The sequence below is a fragment of the Cyprinodon tularosa genome, unplaced genomic scaffold (assembly GCF_016077235.1).
Source record: "Cyprinodon tularosa strain WSP-4 unplaced genomic scaffold, ASM1607723v1 ctg282, whole genome shotgun sequence".
In the NCBI taxonomy this organism is placed as follows: Eukaryota; Metazoa; Chordata; class Actinopteri; order Cyprinodontiformes; family Cyprinodontidae; genus Cyprinodon; species Cyprinodon tularosa.
The window spans coordinates 442,460-459,916 of NW_024038988.1; the positions used below are offsets into that span (position 1 = coordinate 442,460).

The window sequence follows — 17,457 nt, forward strand, 5'->3', positions numbered from 1 at the left end:
TGCTTCACTGTGTTTTGTTCAAAGATTGACTTAGTGTATCTAAAAGGTCTTGATGGTTTGTAGCTGTGGAGAGGATCAAAGATGTAACGATGGCTTTAGCGAGTGCTGTTTATACCATTAATGAGATTTGGAGCTCTATTCGCTGAGTTACAGGCATAGTTAGGCAAAGTACCCAAGCATTTTACTCAAGTAAGAGTAACACTTATTTCACCTTCTTTATGGTACCCTCAGAAGAATATTGATTAATTATGTGGTCTTTAAAATGAATGAAATAGTTTTTTTAAGATTTAGATACTGGTGCATGACACCTCAAGATTTCTAACCTTGTCGGAGGTTTCCATGTCAACAGACTGAAGATGGAAACTGATTTTTAATTTTTGTTCCTTTGTTCCAAGAACTAATACTTCAGTTTTATTTTCAACTGAAGAAAATTTGCTCACATCCATGGCTTAATTTTTTCAGCCCATTCAATAAGTGACTGAAAGTTACTGTGGTCTGAAAGAAAACCACTAATATACATCTGTGTGTCATCAGCGTAACCATGGTAATCCATTTCGTTACTATGTAGAAAAAGAGTAACCTGACTCCGCCAGATGGATTTGCTCCGCATATCCATCTGGAAACCTTCCGTTGAAGTAATTTTGGGAAGTGGCGAAAATACTGGTTAGCTGATTGGCCTATGTTGGTGATAGACGGGCCAAATAAACCAATCAGATCAACGAAGCATATGACGTACTAACAGAGCGACGACGAAAACACAACCACAAGCCAGGGTGCTCTTGCCGAAACCAGTCGGGAGAAGAGCAAAAACATCTTTTCCTCTGAGAAAAGCCTCCAGAGCAGTGTTTTGCTCTTCTTTCAGTGAAGAAATACTCTGTAATTCCGATAAAACTTGCTCGATAGCCACGCTAACGCTAGTTTCATCGGCTGAAGCCGCCATGTTCTTTAGACTGAACTGTCGCGCTTCTCGTTGCGTCACACCTCAACCCGCCTCAAAGCCAACGCTGATTGGACGTTCGTTTGGTGAACGGCTCCAAATTTTCTTTAACGGAGAGTCTCCAGACTGATTAGCGAGTGAAACCTTGAAAGCTCGCGAGATCAGGATGGTCTCACGAGGCTAGAAAAAGAGTGGAAGCATGTAAATATTGAAGAGGTGAGGACCAAGGATGGAACCTTGGGGAACACCACGCATAGATTTATCTATTTTTTTTTGTTTTGTTATTATACACAAACATTTCAATCAGAGTGACCTGATTTAAGCCATCTGAGCACTGAACCAGAGGGCTGGTCATACTTGGTCTTTACTGACATCAAGTAGCTCCAGTAAAAGATCAATACTTTCCAGAGAACAGTTTCAATACCCTGATGTTCACAAAAGCCAAACAATACAGCCTTTTCCCTCAACCGAACGTCTGAACATGCTGCCTATGCATATGTCCTCATCTACTTTCTTTTTTCATGTTTTGTGTTTGGACCACTCAGACATCGGAGGAAGAGTTATTTGGGAACAACGAGGAGACCCCCGCTTTCAAGGAGTTCCTCAGCGTCTTAGGAGACACGATTGAGCTGCAGGATTTTAAAGGGTAAGAGCTGGTTTAAATTAGGACGAGAGTAAAACTGATATTATTATAGCAAATAAACAGTAGAAAGAGAAAAGGTAGTGTTAGGATAGAAAGGAATAGCAGGATTTAATTACTGTAATCTTGTCCTGCTGTTTCAGACTCAGCAGGCAAAAAGGGTAGAAGTGCTTAGTGAAACTGATCTGAGGAAAAAAGTGCCACATGGACATGAAACTGGAGCTTTGGATATTTTTTTTTTGCACAGATAATTTCTTACTGGTCTAAAGTATACTCTTACACCTTTTTTAAAGGCTTAGTCAGCATTACACAAGAATATAACAAGTAGATGACAGTTTATCAAAGGGATGGTTCAGGATTTTCTTTTTTGCAAAATTGAAACATTTTAAGCAGTTAATAATTCACCCACTTTTGGTAATTCGCTTATTTATTTAGTGTAAATCTGTATTATTTGGTTCCAGAAGCAGAAGATAATCCTCAACCTGACAGGGGCAGAGACGTGCAAACAACTGTCTCACAAATAGTCCAAGCAGTTCATGTAAAAGCTGCTTCAGAACCTCTAATCCACTGTTGTTTGCAGTGGCTGCTTTTCTGAAACGTGTTTAAAACGTGTGATGCAGTCATCCAGATCTTTGAAAGAGGTTAAAAAGAGAAATAAAACCTCACTTCAAACAAAGGAGGGTTCAGATTTCCGTTTTGTAAAACAAAGAGTTCAGCATTAAATCTGATGCACAGTCAGTTTTAACCAATTCAAACCTAAGAAAACATCTGTTGGTGCAATCTGTGGGTGAAGTCCATCTGCAGAACAGCACATTTAAAACATTCCTCTATGGGTCTGCAAATGAAACATTTTCAGTATCAAAATGGAAAAATCCAGATGTTTTATTTTTATTTTTCAGCCTTTTATGGAGCAAATATAGTGGATTAAGGGCCTGACCTTCAAATATTCTCAATAAGGAAAGCTAAATTGCATAAGCAATTGTTTTTATTATGCGCCACAGTATAAATAGGAGTTGCAGGTATTCCACAAAAATTGCTGCACAACAGACGTGGATAATCGAGGCACAGAGAGTAAAAACTCTGCCCAGTTTTCCTTCATCCTGTCCACTTAATCAGGTTGTTAGCCCTCAGTCTGTGTTTTAGAGCTGGAAATGCTACAGGTGCTGGTCATAAAATTAGAATATCATGAAAAAGTAGATTGATTTCAGTAATTCCATTTAAAAAGTGAAACTTGTATATTATATTCATACATTACATACAAACTCATATATTTCAGATGTTTATTTTGTTTAATTTTGATGATTACAAATGACAACAAATGAAAATCTCAAATTCATCATATCAGAAAATTAGAATATTGTGAAAAGGTTCAAAATTGATGGCCCCTGGTGCCACACTCTAATCAGCTAATTAACTCAAACCACCTGCAAAAGCCTTTAAATGGTCTTTCAGTCTAGTTCTATAGGCTACACAATCATGGGGAAGACTGCTGACTTGACAGTTGTCCAAAAGACGACCATCGACACCTTGCACAAGGAGGGCAAGACACAAAAGGTCATCGCTAAAGAGGCTGGCTGTTCACAGAGCTCAGTGTCCAAGCACATTAATAGAGAGGCGAAGGGAAGGAAAAGATGTGGTCGAAAAAAGTGTACAAGCAAGAGAGATAACCGCACCCTGGAGAGGATTGTGAAACAAAACCCATTCAAAAATGTGGGGGAGATTCACAAAGAGTGGACTGCAGCTGGAGTGAGTGCTTCAAGAACCACCACACACAGACGTATGAAAGACATGGGTTTCTGCTGTCGCATTCCTTGTGTCAAGCCACTCTTGAACCACAGACAGCGTCAGAAGCGTCTAAAGAGAAACAGGACTGGACTGCTGGTGAGTGGTCCAAAGTCATGTTCTCTGATGAAAGTAAATTTTGCATTTCCTTTGGAAATCAAGGTCCCAGAGTCTGGAGGAAAAGAAGAGAGGCACTTCATCCACGTTGCTTGAAGTCCAGTGTAAAGTTTCCACAGTCAGTGATGGTTTGGGGTGCCATGTCATCTGCTGGTGTTGGTCCATTGTGTTTTCTGAGGTCCAGGGTCAACGCAGCCACATACCAGGAAGTTTTAGAGCACTTCATGCTTCCTGCAGCTGACCAACTTTTTGGAGATGCAGATTTCATTTTCCAACAGGACTTGGCACCTGCACACAGTGCCAAAGCTACCAGTACCTGGTTGAAGGACCATGGTATCCCTGTTCTTAATTGGCCAGCAAACTCTCCTGACCTTAACCCCATAGAAAATCTATGGGGTATTGTGAAGAAGAAGATGCAATACACCAGACCCAACAATTCAGGAGAGCTAAAAGCCACTATTAGAGCAACCTGGGCTATCATAACACCTGAGCAGTGCCACAGACTGATCGACTCCATGCCACGCCGCATTGCTGCAGTAATACAGGCCAAAGGAGGCCCAACTAAATACTGAGTGCTGTACATGCTCATACTTTTCATGTTCATACTTTTCAGTTGGCCAACATTTCTATAAATCCTTTGTTTTTATTGGTCTTCAGTAATATTCTAATTTTCTGATATGATGAATTTGAGATTTTCATTTGTTGTCATTTGTAATCATCAAAATTAAACAAAATAAACATCTGAAATATATGAGTTTGTATGTAATGTATGGATATAATATACAAGTTTCACTTTTTAAATGGAATTACTGAAATCAATCTACTTTTTCATGATATTCTAATTTTATGACCAGCACCTGTAATTGTTGGTACTAATCTTTAAAGAGAAATTTGACTTTCTGGAGCTGTATTATCCACCTCTGCTGCACAGATGCTAAGATGTGCAAACTGATTTTGTTCTGCCCATTAGAATATTGTTCTACTTGAAGTTTGATAGCGGCTATGAAAGGAAGATGAGGTTCAAAGCCATGGAGATGAAGGTAATAATTATAAATATATTAAACCAAATAACACTAGATAGTATTTGAATAATGTCTCAGAGTGCTACAAAAACAAAAGTACAACAAAATAACAATTTTGTTACATCAACATTTTTTTAAACATTTCATTAAATAAATGGAAGTGTGAGGGACCAAACTTGAATAAGGACAAAAGGTGTTCAAAAATAAAAAATAAAAACTTTCATTTAATAGTGTCAAAAATATTTAACAAAGGCTCAAAAGGAATAGAAATTAGCTTAAATAACAAATAACATGGATTTAGGCCCAACTCAACTGAGATCAACTGAACAGAAACTAACTCAAACAAAAACTGACCTACTGATAAAGAACAGAGGCGGCTTAAATAGGGATGGAATAACCTAAACGTGCCACATGAGGGAGGCACAATAACAGAGAAGCAATAAATACCAAAAATTTTAAAAAGTCCATACAAAGCTAAAACATTAATTTAAAAAAAATTCTTCTTCTCACAAATAATTGAATATGAAGGTGAGAGAATAACTAAAGTAAACTTCCCCACTAAAAGCCCCCCCTCAGTTCTTGGAAAGTGGTTTGTTCCTGGATGCTTCCACCTCCTGCTGATCTGAATTTGCAGAACCTCAAAGAAAAGAACAAGTGTGAGTTTAATCATTCGGACATTATTAAAGTTTGCACCTATTAGAAAAATATACATCTAAATAAAATACCAAAGTAAATGTGGAACTAAATACGAACTATGAAACTATACAAACACTTTTTGGTGGATGTAGAAGGATCAACCACAGGAGGAAAAAACTTATTGTGACTGGATTCACTCCCCCATGTCTTTTTGCCCCTTTTAATATAGTATTTTTTTTTTTTTTGCTTTTTTATAAACACAGCACAGTATTGACATTCAGTCATTTTTGTCTAATTGTACAAACATTGCCTATCATCCAGCAAAATGAATTTCTGCTCGCCTGCATAGACGGTTTTTCATTATCAATGTTCTTCTGCTATTGTTATTTTTAACTGTCTCATCATGTTTACATGCACAAAGAATGGCTCTCCATCCTCAGGCATTGTACCAATGCCTCCTCTGTGTAATTATATGGATCTTTTTCAAGTCAGAGGACTTCTCAGTGCTTTAAACGACATTCTGTCATTCACCCATTCACTCACTGGTGGTGGCAGGCCACATTGTAGCCACAGCTGCCCAGAGAAAGGGCTGCCGTACTGGAAATAACTGGGGTTCAAACCACAGAATCTCAGGTGGAAGGGCGAACTCACAAATCCTACACCGCTGTTGTAACAATGGCCGCCGATATTTTTGTTTCTCAGTTTATTTTACTTTTGAAAATACTAAAAAAAAAAAAAAAAAAAAAACACTTTTGATTTGGAAAATAACTTACACAAAGTAAATATTAACATTTGCACATCCTCCACCCATGAAAATGTGCAGTTAGAGTATGATCTGCATATTTAATAAGGCACACACGGCTAAAAAGCTGCAAATACCAATCCATTTGCACCGTCTATGAAGATCTGTGCTGCAAGCACAGATATGTTAGCGCCTGTTTTAATTCAGGTAAACCTGTTGAGGATTAGGCACTGATTAAGCAATTACATTTTTTTTATTGCATGCATTTATTTTTAATTATTTGCTCTGTTTGTGATTTCCCGGTTTTCTGTCCATGTCTCACAGGAAAATCATTTTTGTTGAGCCAATTCCCACCTCAGTTTCCAATGCAAATAAGATGCTAATATAGTGAAAGTTTTAAGTTTAAGAAAATATATGAGAAATAAATTTCTGCTTTTCAATTAATGGCTAAAAAATATGAACAGAACCTAACTTAGAGATTTCTGAGCGATTCCTTTAAGAACAAACTTTATGGAGGCAGATTGATGACTGAATGTTGGATACAACACAAAACACGAGCTTTGATGGTGTTCCAGGTTCCGCGGTGGGTTGGACGTCTCCCATGGACAGACGGGATCTGAATCCGTCTACACCGTCTTCAGACAAAGAGAGATTATGTTCCATGTATCCACTAAGCTCCCCTTCACAGAGGGAGACGTGCAGCAGGTACAAGGCTGGAATACCGGCTCTAACTTCTATCTCAGCTCTTTCAATAAACTTTCTGTTTTAATAAAGAAATGATCTAGGTGAAAAGTAAAAAATAGTTTTTTATTGATCAAATCCTCTTTAGCTCCAAAGGAAAAGACACATCGGAAACGACATTGTGGCTGCAGTCTTCCAGGAAGAGCCCACGCCATTCGTTCCAGACATGATCGCATCCAACTTCCTGCACTCTTATGTTCTGGTGCAGGCTGAGAACCCCTGTACCGACCACACAACCTACAAGGTAAAGGGTCGGGTTCGGGTTTGGACTTTGATTGCAACACCTTCGCTCTGTTTTCATTTCCCATTCTGTTACGGGTTTGCTGCTTTGGACTGTTGCATTACTGATGACCCAGTTTCTGCCAAGCCTTAGCTGGCTGACAGGTAGCCTTATGTTGAGGACGAGAATACCTGGTGGTACACGGGGGAGTTCATGGTCGGTGAAATCAGGATGCATCTTTCACTAAACAGCTGCTGAAGCAGGCCCTTTACAACTGACAGAAATGTAACTTAGAAAATGCAGCATAGAGCTAGAGCTTACAGATTAAAAGTCAGCTTTAATTGTACATCTATCTATACTTTTCTATGCTATCTTTGTGTTCTTCAAGCCTGTTAGTAAATCGAGAGAAGGGTGAGGATAACAACAGTGTTCACTAATGACACACTCAACACCTCCAGTTGAACTAGTTTAAATTACCATCACCGATATTTATTATATCAGACACTAATAACTAAAATAGCTGTAATATGTAGGATTAAAATGGTGTTATGTCGCTCAAAATCCCTCTGAGATCTGTCTGCTTTGTTAACCATGAAAAAAAACCTTTTCACTATAAAAAAAATTGGCCAGTTTTCTTCCCTGACGTCACGTTAAAGCTTTTAATGAGGACCTGCAGCATTTTTTATCCCAGTATAGTGATGCGTTTCTATTCTGTTTCTCCTCAGGTGTCGGTTACAGCGAGGGAAGATGTTCCTCCGTTTGGGCCCCCCCTCCCCAACCCGGCCATCTTCAAGAAGGTGAGGAGTTGATTTTAGCATTGATGTTTTTCCTTCAATACAGAAAATGTTAAATATCAGTTGCACCAAACACTTTTACCGCCAAGTAACTTTAGAAAGAGTACAGCTCGGCTTGCCTTTATGGTCACCACCATGGTGGAGCCATTTCTGTGAACCGACCAGACAGGAAGACAAACTGTTTGTTTCATTACTCACATCAAACTCAGAGTGACCTCAGTATGTAGAACCAGGGAGGTTTTCCTCTCTGTGTTCCCGGCTCGTCAGAGAGACATCAATCTAGAAAGAACTCAAAACTTAAACATTTTACGCTCTAATGTAATTTTGTGGGAAATTACTCCGCATTAGTTCTGCAGCATTAACTATAAGATGGGGAAGCTTTTTGAAGTGTAATTGAAGTGTAAAGTATAAATAACCATTATTTAAATGAGGAAGAGTGACAGTTTATAATTGAGGAGTCAATCGAGCCACATTAACATTTTTTAACAGTTTTAGAATCACAGTTTGCTCCAAAGCGAGCCTTCTTCTGTTTAGCCTTTAGCTGAAATGCTCTACAGCGTCTCTTGGTGGTTAAAACAGAATCAAATTATCCTACAAATAGAATCAAATATCTTAAAGGGAACCTTGATTTTATGTTGGCTTTGGTTCATTTAAGGTCATTTATTCTAAATATAAATTGAAAAAAAGGAGTTTGACTCCCTAGTAGACAATTATCTTAGAGTAACTAAATATTATTTTTTTCAGTGTATTGAGATTAGGATCTCATAATTAATTCAATTAAATTCAATTCAGTTTATTTATATAGAGCCAAATTCACAACACACGTCATCTCAAGGCACTTTACAGTTCAACCAGATCGTCCAGTCAAATTGATTCAAAGTTTTCTATCTAAGGAAAACCAGCTGATTGCATCGACTCATTGACTCGAAATCAATCCCTAGCGACAGTGGAGAGGAAAAACTCCAATTTAACAGGAAGAAACCTCCAGCAGAACCAGGCTCAGTGTGAGCGGCCATCTGCTGAGGCCGACTGGGGTTCAAGGAGACAGAAGCAGCTGTAAAAGGCGGCCCCGTCCAGGAAACACACAGCCAGGCAGACAAGCTCCGAGCAAGCTCCCATGCCAGAGGATGAAGAGAGCACATCCAGCCAGTCACGGGCAGAGAAACAGGACCGCACTGGAAAACAGGCCGATCTCCAACATCTATAAACAAAGGTGTTGATGGAAGCAGCACAGCTGATATTTCTCTCTAGGATGGAGTCACAGCCAAACAGGAACAGACGAGGAAATGCTACTCTGAGGAAAAGCAGAGAGATTGAACTAACAGATTCTGCAGAGTGGGAGAATAGAGATAGAATGAAGCAGAATGATGAAATGGGGGTCCCTATGTCCTCCAGCAGTCTAAGCCTATAGCAGCATAACTATAGAGATAGCTCAGGAATAATGAATTAATTATTTAATTAATTAATAATTAATTGTAATTACGAGATACCGATCTTGTTATTATGATATAAGCTGTCTGATATTTTTTTTTTTTTTTTTTTTGGTGAATGCAATGTGCTTCTGTATTGTTCTTTTGGTGATGTTTTGCTAATGTTTTCATCAACATCTTTTTTTCTATATTAATTGATCATTTCTATTCATTTTAGCTGATGTGTCTCAAATGTTTGTTGTTCTGTAAAGGAAGAAGACAGGATATGGGATTGTGTTCTAGAAAAAGAGGATTTTAGGATTCAGGAACTCACTAAGACATGAGATTTATTGTAACCGCGCTGATAAAGGTCACATTTCTTCATTCCTTCCTCAAAATGTTTCTGTTTTTTCTGAATCTTCCAATCAGGGTCCTGAGTTTCGTGAATTCCTGCTAACAAAGCTGATCAACGCTGAGAACGCCTGCTACAAATCGGATAAATTTGCCAAACTGGAGGTAACGCACGCCACACACTCAGCACACCTTCGATTACACCCCGCCGCCCGGCAGCCGGAGACCCTTCATCTAATCTCTGTGTGTGGCTGATGTGATTGCAGGGACGCACCCGAGCTGCCCTGCTGGACAACCTGCACGATGAGCTGCACAGACAGAGCCACGCGGTGCTGGGGCTCGAGCAGGTGGGGGAGGAGGACAAGCTGGAGAACGGCGGCCATGGGGGTCTGCTGGAATCGTTCAAGGTGAACAAGAAAAAAAAAAGGCAATCTTTTCACAGCCGTGTGACATTTCTTTAACACCATCATTACAGCACCAGGTCACATAAATGCCAAAGTAAGGTGTGAAACTCTCAGTATCGCCACTACTTCTGCTTTCCTGAGTCCTCAGACTCAGAGGAAATCAGAGCCAATCTAACATCCTGAAATGTTCTTATTTCCTTTCTTTGTTGCCTCGGTTTTCCAGACGGATGCGGAGATGACAAAATGGTGTGAACGCTGTGATGATTTGGCTCTCTTCTACTTTTTGCAGGAATTGTGGACAGGTGCTTTGCAGTTTCTGCAGACAGTCCCAGGAGGGGCTCTCCTCATTGCTTTCATTGCACTGGCAGTTTATCACCTCTCTGTATCACTGTGAATGAATGAGAAGATATGTCACAATAAAGCAAAAGATCGTCCTGTGAGGTGTTGTTTGTGTTCATGCTTTCTAAATATATGAGAGGAAAGATGAAAACATGAAAGAAATATTTGTTTGAAATATTGATATATCAGAAAATCAGAAGATTAGCTATTAAGATTGGAAGTTTACAATAAAATCAACTAGATTTAAAAAAAATAAAACCTATGCTTCCAACTATTCTACGCACTACATCTTCCATGGTGAATGCTGCCCTCTAGTGGACTTAATTTCTAACTACATGGATTTCAAAAAAGTAAAAAAAAAAAAAAAAACAATCTACTGGACTTTGTTTCCAAGTTTGAAGATATATTACAGAAATAGAGTTCGAGGCTTTATACAGTAGCCCAACAAGCCCTTGTTTTTCTTTAGAAAATATGCAAATTGAAACGGACGAACGGGTCCTCCCCTTGGAACGGGGGTAATTTGGCTTCTCTTGCTGGACTACTGCACAAAGCCTCGAACTCAACTCTTAATTCTGACATTTTGAATTAAAAAAACCTTCCTGATGGGAAGCAAAATGTCTTCAAACTTGGATGCAAAGTCTATTGGATTGTTTTTTTAAACTCTTTTGGAATGACTCTGAGAATCTTCACCAGCGCCTAACTACATGCAGAGTATTTCACACCTAATCAGATAAAATTTCCTTTTCGGTTTTTCAGTCACAGTTTTCCTGTCCCTTTTCTTCTCTCCCTTCCAACACCTTTTGTCCTCTAACATTCCTCTCTTTTCACTCCCTCTTGCTGATTCACTCGTTATTCGCCTCCTTTCTCCTAACCCAGAGGGCCATGCGTGTCAGGAGCCACTCCATGGAGACGGTGGTGGCTTCCCATCGTCACCGGAGCCCCGGGGTGGAAGGTGGGGTCCCTGCCAGCCTCAGCGGAGGGGGGCTACCACAGAGCACCAGTGAATGCACAAAGAGCACCTTCACTGTAAGTTGCCTGGACTAATTAGGCAGAGAGAGAAGAGGAAATAAATACGTTTCTAGCTTTTCTTAAGCTTTCATTCTCAGACTTTTATGTGTTTATATTGCAAACATCTTTTGGATATGAGTTAGACCAAATAAGAGACTTTAATTAGAAAGAAAGAAGTCCTAATCTGCCATCTTGGATCTTTAGCCTCCTGCTCTGTCAGCCAAGTCTCCTCTAAAGAGTCCAGTGAAACGGCGCTCAGGCCTCTTTCCACGTCTCCACTCCAGCACAGACACCCCGTCAGACAAACACACGCGCAGGTCAGTTCTTTATGCTTTTAATGGGTGTGTTCGATTTCAAAGGCTGCGTCCTCCAAGGACCCGGTCTATCTGGACTCGATCCTTTGAGCTCCGTGAAAATAAGACCGGAAGAGTTCTGGCTGTGGATTCAAACAGGACCAGCCTTCCGTGGCTTTTACCACCGTACGATCTGTCGCCTAGCAACCATGAGAGTTGACACACAAAGCAGGAAAAGAATGAATACTGAACTTCTCACTGTTCCGGGTGTTAATAACATTTTCAAGGAGCTTCAACAGCAGTACCGTACCAGAAATAATAGTCCCCACACTGCAGATATATTAGAATCTGTCCTTAAATATCAGCCAAACCCATTTACACAGGGACGGATTAAAACCTTTCAATAAACCAAACATTACCAGCCACATATCTGACTCAATAACTAGTTAAAACAACTATTTTCATGCATTTCAGACAGAAATATTCACATACTTATTCACCACTGTTTGGAGCTAAGTAGGCCTATATTTTCCCTTTTGAGCACAGAGCAGCCGGCTTGCTTGAACTCGCAGTGAATCATGGGATACCCAAGGCTACGTAGGAAACCCCAGACCTGTCCTTTACAGCAGGCAAAAGGAAGGCTGCATTTATCAGCCGCATAACGAGGAGTCTTCCAATCCAAACAGACTGCGGTGTCATGTTATGACGCAATCAGCCAACGAATCTGGCATTCAGACTCTACATACTTCTCATTTTAGCCTTCCTATTCCAATCATTTGAATGCCCGCTGTTTACTGTTATTAGAGCATAAACTCTTTTGAAATATCTCTACCGGTTTTGAGACAAATGAGAAATCATGTAGGGACGTTTTTTTTTAAACTCGACACAGACTGATAGTTGGTATTAAGTTCGGACTTTAATCCCTTTCCACAGATTAATCTCCTGACAGCCACATGTTTTACTCCTCCCGGCCACTAAGTGGCGCACTCGCTTTCCCCTCTCTGTTTGCCAGCCGGTTGCTAGGCCTGCTAAAGCTAAAAACATTAAACTCTGTTTTTAAAAATGTCAGAAAAATGAATACTTCAGATGGGTTTTATTAGTTTTTATTTTTGAAAAAATTGTTGCTGTTTGATAAAAAAAAAAAGTTTTTCCTGAAGACCTGAAATCGGTATGGCCATAATATAAGAATAGACCCCGCATGGACTGTCGTGGCGCAGGAATTACGGGCGCCATCTTGGGGAGGTCGACCTGCTCATAGATATCCTACCCTAATCAGCTGGTTTAAGCAGAACAGAAGAAGGATACCTCAGCATTACAACGTATTTTTGTTTAATTCAACAGACTGTGAACATCAAGGCTCAAAAGGATAACTTTGTGAAGGCATCAAAGCTTTGTAAGACATTGCTAAATAAACAGCAGATATACACTACATAGAATAGAAACTCCCTTCAGTGTCCCACAGTGGAGAAATTGTGGTGCTGCAGCAGCAAAAGATCGCAGCAAGAGTGTTCACACAAATCTGGACCTTGAAAAGTGTATAAAAATATTAGAATAAGTGACAGATTTAAAGAAAATTTCAAACCTATTTTATTTGTTAACAACCACGGCTGACCGAAGTGCTGTAAAGAAAAATAAATAAGTAAAACATAAAACAGTATAAATAAAAAACAAAACAGCTAAAACATGCATTTACATAAAATGCAAAATATAAATAAAAAAAAAAGTAAAAAAAAAAAAAAAATATATATATATATATAAACGTATTCATTAATGTCTCAATGTATTATTTAATTTCTGCCTATATTTATTTGTTTATTGTATTTTTGGGGGCAATTAATTGTATGCTTATTTTTTATTGAGCATTTATTTATTTACGTATTTATTTTTATATATGGCAGAGTTGGTCCTCCATATATGATATATGTTTACATTTCTTATTGGCTGCATCTAAAACTATGAAAGATATTTTCAATTTAAACTTGGATATGAAATAATACAATATAACCTACAATAAGTTTAATTATATCAGTGAACTAGGTCATCAAATCAATTCAGTTTAGTCTGTCCAATAAGCTGCCTGTAGTGTCTTTAAATGTCCAGCAGGTGTCAGTATTCTCTGAGACAGTATCAATGCAGCGTCAATAAAGTTTGGCAAAGTGTGGAAAACATTTAAGATGCCTCATTAACTCATCACTAGTATATATATATATATATGAATAAAAGAATTATAAAAATGTATGATTGGCTGCGATTTGCAACATGCATAGATCCTATCAGAATAATTTATTACTCTTAACCCCTTTAAGAAAATGTAAATACACTGAACCATTTGTTTGTTTTCAGCAAAAATAAAAAAAAATAAACTGTGAAAATTAGTTAAATATTCAGAACTTTAAAGTTGATTAAAATTGATTCTGTTCCTATTGAACAAATTACTCTTAGGTGAAAGTGATCGATGCGGCGTCTACTCTTATATTATGTCTATGGATATATCTGCAGCCTGGAGACCTCCTATGTCATAGTGCTCACCTCATGATGCTCATCTGGTGAAAATGTATTAAAAAGAGTTTATTTACTCATAATTTGGGCATGTAAATAAGATGATCTGCCAATGGAATAAGTGGTTTACCTTAAAATAGGATAATTAGATATTCTGCATTTGAAATAAGAGAAAGAAGCTGTTTTTTTTTATGTAAATAGTCTTATTCCATTGGCAAAGTGTCTCAAATTCCTGTTCATTTATAAAAAAAAATGCACTTAGTTAGATTTCAACCTTTTGTTTTTGAATTAGAATTTTTCACAAATTTAAAACAAAAAAAAATCTTAATCCGTTTCCTTTCACTTCATAATAATACACGCTTGTTAGTAAACATATTGATTTTGTTTTTCGTATGTGACATGTTGAAAGTTTTGAGCCATGTGAGTAGAGCGTTGTATCTGCTAATAGGAGCAGAGTTTGATCTCCTTCATGTTTTGTCTGCAGCGACCATAAACCAGCAGAGATCTGTTCGCATTCCCAAGAAGTAAGATCAGAGACGTCGTCCAATCCCAGCTCACCTGAGATCTGCCCCAACAAAGAAAGGTCACCTGCAAGTTACTGCATTCACTTAGCAAAAATACATATCAATTACTTTGCAGCTTCAGATCATTATCTCAACATGTTTGTCCTGCTATTGTTCTTCCATCAACAGGCTGTTTATTAAGCACAAGGAGTGCAGCAGCGGCAGCAGCTGCAGACCCAACATCTCGCGCTCTTCGTCAAGCACCAGCAGCTTCAGCAGCACCACGGGAGAAACGGAAGCTCTGGAGGAGCTGGAGACGGTGGGTTTGATTTTAGCCCGCTTTATTGACAGGGAACACGGGGGAGGAATTTGGAAAAGGGATCAGAGAGATCAGACGAAGGACACACATTCAGTTAATAGCATTGGAAAAAAGCCCATAATTGCAAAGGTTTGTATAACAGTGGAAAAAGTCGCCATATGTAGGGAGGAATGCTCTCACTCCTATATTGAAGACACCAAACAGTAATTACAAAAACATGGAGCAAGATTCAGCTGGATACCTTTAACGTAAAAGAAGACACACCTTTAATGACCAGAATGTTACGATTTTGGACAGAGAGGACAGATGGTTTAAAAGAGGAGTGAAGGAAGCTATCTTTGTTAAAAGAGAAAGAAACGGGCATGCAGGTGGCGCAGTGGTTAGTGCGTACGGCCCATGTACGGAGGCCTTGGTCCTAGATGCATCCTTTGTTGCATTTCTCTCCTCCCTCTCTCATACCCCCTTTCCTGTCAGCCTACTGTCAGAAAAATGAGCAACTAGTGCTGTCAAAACTCAAAAATTAAAGAAAGTACAATTGTAAAAACTACTTAAAGTATTAAAGTAAAAGTAATGCAGGACAAAATGTTAAGGACAGAAGCTTTACTGCTCTATTAAAGGAACATTTTTCTACAATTCTGGATGATAATTTCCTTAGTCTTCATTGTCTTATCACTAACAGTGTAAAATTAAACTTTGCATCATCTTGAAAAATGACTTATTTTGGTATATGGTGAAAAAGTTAGTGCAGCACCGAGTCCAACCACAAACAAATTGTTTGGATGAAACAAATTATTTTGATGTTTTTTTGTTTTTCATACTAACTGGCCATAATGAAAATGAGCTTAACTGAAACAAAACTAACAAGTCTATTTTTAAAACGTAAGGAGTAGAAGTATAGATAATTGCAGAAAAAGAAATTTTAGGAGTAGAAGTAAAAAGTTGTCTAAAAATAATTACTCCACACTGCAAAAATATAGAAATAAGTCCAAATGTCTTAAATTAATTGTATTTATCCTAAATGTGAGAAGGTAAATAAGATGATTTGCCAATGGAATGAGGATTTTTACTCTTAAAATAAGGCAATTAGATAATATACACTTGAAATAAGACAATGAAATAGTCTTTTGTAATTTTAAATGTAAATTGTCTTGTTCCATTGGCAAAGTTTCTCACTTATTTCCTCAATTCAAGGAAAAATGCACTTATTTAAAAAAAAAATGACTGATCTAGATATAGATTTTTTACAGTACAGTAAAGTATAGATACCCATCATTTTTACTGTGAGTGTTATTTGACTCCTCCGGTTTTAACTCTCACTTTGCCTGCAGGATGTTTGTTTCAGCCAAAAGCTGCAGCCGCCTCTCATCAGACTAATTCCTGGTTTTGCTATTTTCTGATAGGCCAGCCATCCGTCCATCACATCCTCCTCTGCCTTCAGCCCCGCCCTCAGCATTGACAGCCAGGGTTCGGGTACGCCTGTTATCATGTGCCGCAGTCCAACAGGTCAAATGCTTGTATTGGATCTTCGTACGAGTTTGAAAAAGAAATAAAAGGGCTTTTCTTCTGGTTGTTGTTTTTGGTTTAATCTTGACACCTTCTCTTGTGTCCTGCAGATGGGAAAGGCAAAACATCACCCAGGTCCAACTTGAAGTTTCGCTTTGACAAAATGAGCCACTCATCCACAGCTGTGAGTCTGATTCTGCTTCCCTGGACTGGCGATTTGTTTATCAATGTGTAACTTAGAGGAACTTTCTGTCTTTCTCTTCTTTCTTTTAGTCTGAGTAGATCTGAAGGAAGGAAAAGCAGCAGACTTTCTTGATGAAGACGCAGTGAAAGCTGAAGAAATCACAACAATCACCAGAAAAAGGAGGAAAAAAAATCCTTCTTTTTTTTCTCATAACCATAAGCAAAAGGCTAATCTGACTATAGCTGCACCGGAGACCCCGCACACTATAAACGTACTGATATAACTGTGAGTGGAAGTGAAGGGAGGCGGTATGACTGATTGTTCTGATCACTTGAAGGTCTCAGCATGGCTGTAAAACTGTGAGCGTAGACCCGGCTGTAGACTCCGCCGCAGCTTTTCATCTTCCGTATAAATGTAGAAGTTTATGGCCGAACTGTTAGTCCTCGTCCAGTCGAGCACTTTGTGGAAGATCTACAGAGAGCAGCAGGTTCCTTTTACCTTTACCCTTCAATGGTACGTCTGCAAACCGTTCCTCTTCTGCATAGGCTGCATTCACACTGCAGGCCTTAATGCTCAATTCCAATTTTTATTTGTGAAATCCCATTTTTTTGCGGTAATATATGCGACTTGTATGTGATCTCCTGTTTGAACTGCATTCATACAGCTTAAGTGTCCCGCATGCGCAGTAGAGGCACTACGGCGTCACAAGCAAGCGTGCTCCAGAGCATGTGAACGGAGCGCAATTCCTGCTCAGGAGGATGTTCGCTCATTGGCTCCACTGCTCAAAGTTGCGCTAGGACGTTCAGCTCAAAATCCGATCAACTTAAATTTCCTGCAGCTGCGGCGAAATCGCTCCACGTCCGCTAAAATTTTCAGGAGATGGCATTTTCTGACATTTTTTCTACATGTAAATGATTCCAGGGCCCTGGGACACACGGCGTTTGATTTAATGATGTGACCGATACATGTGGATTGTCTTATTTAACTGGCTGTTAAATTATCGCCCTGTTTCCC

At 38.9% G+C, this 17,457-nt stretch overlaps 1 protein-coding gene across 9 annotated transcripts in view; it reads left to right on the forward strand.

The window, feature by feature from the left end:
* The window catches only part of rap1gap2a (RAP1 GTPase activating protein 2a), a 176,958-nt gene extending 160,330 nt beyond the window's left edge, over positions 1-16,628 (forward strand). For 7 of the 9 annotated variants that reach the window (XM_038290503.1, XM_038290499.1, XM_038290501.1 and 4 more), the window contains 13 exons: positions 1,483-1,583; positions 6,452-6,581; positions 6,706-6,861; positions 7,563-7,634; positions 9,470-9,556; positions 9,658-9,798; positions 11,011-11,160; positions 11,347-11,459; positions 14,419-14,517; positions 14,627-14,756; positions 16,157-16,259; positions 16,370-16,443; positions 16,533-16,628. In XM_038290503.1, the coding sequence (XP_038146431.1) occupies positions 1,483-1,583; positions 6,452-6,581; positions 6,706-6,861; positions 7,563-7,634; positions 9,470-9,556; positions 9,658-9,798; positions 11,011-11,160; positions 11,347-11,459; positions 14,419-14,517; positions 14,627-14,756; positions 16,157-16,259; positions 16,370-16,443; positions 16,533-16,541 (1,365 nt within the window). In that variant the 3' untranslated portion in view covers positions 16,542-16,628. Of the gene's footprint in view, positions 1-1,482; positions 1,584-6,451; positions 6,582-6,705; positions 6,862-7,562; positions 7,635-9,469; positions 9,557-9,657; positions 9,799-10,084; positions 10,236-11,010; positions 11,161-11,346; positions 11,460-14,418; positions 14,518-14,626; positions 14,757-16,156; positions 16,260-16,369; positions 16,444-16,532 lie in introns of those variants that run through there. The other 2 variants (XM_038290502.1, XM_038290508.1) reach the window with 2 other exon arrangements.
* The last annotated feature ends 829 nt before the right edge of the window (positions 16,629-17,457 follow it).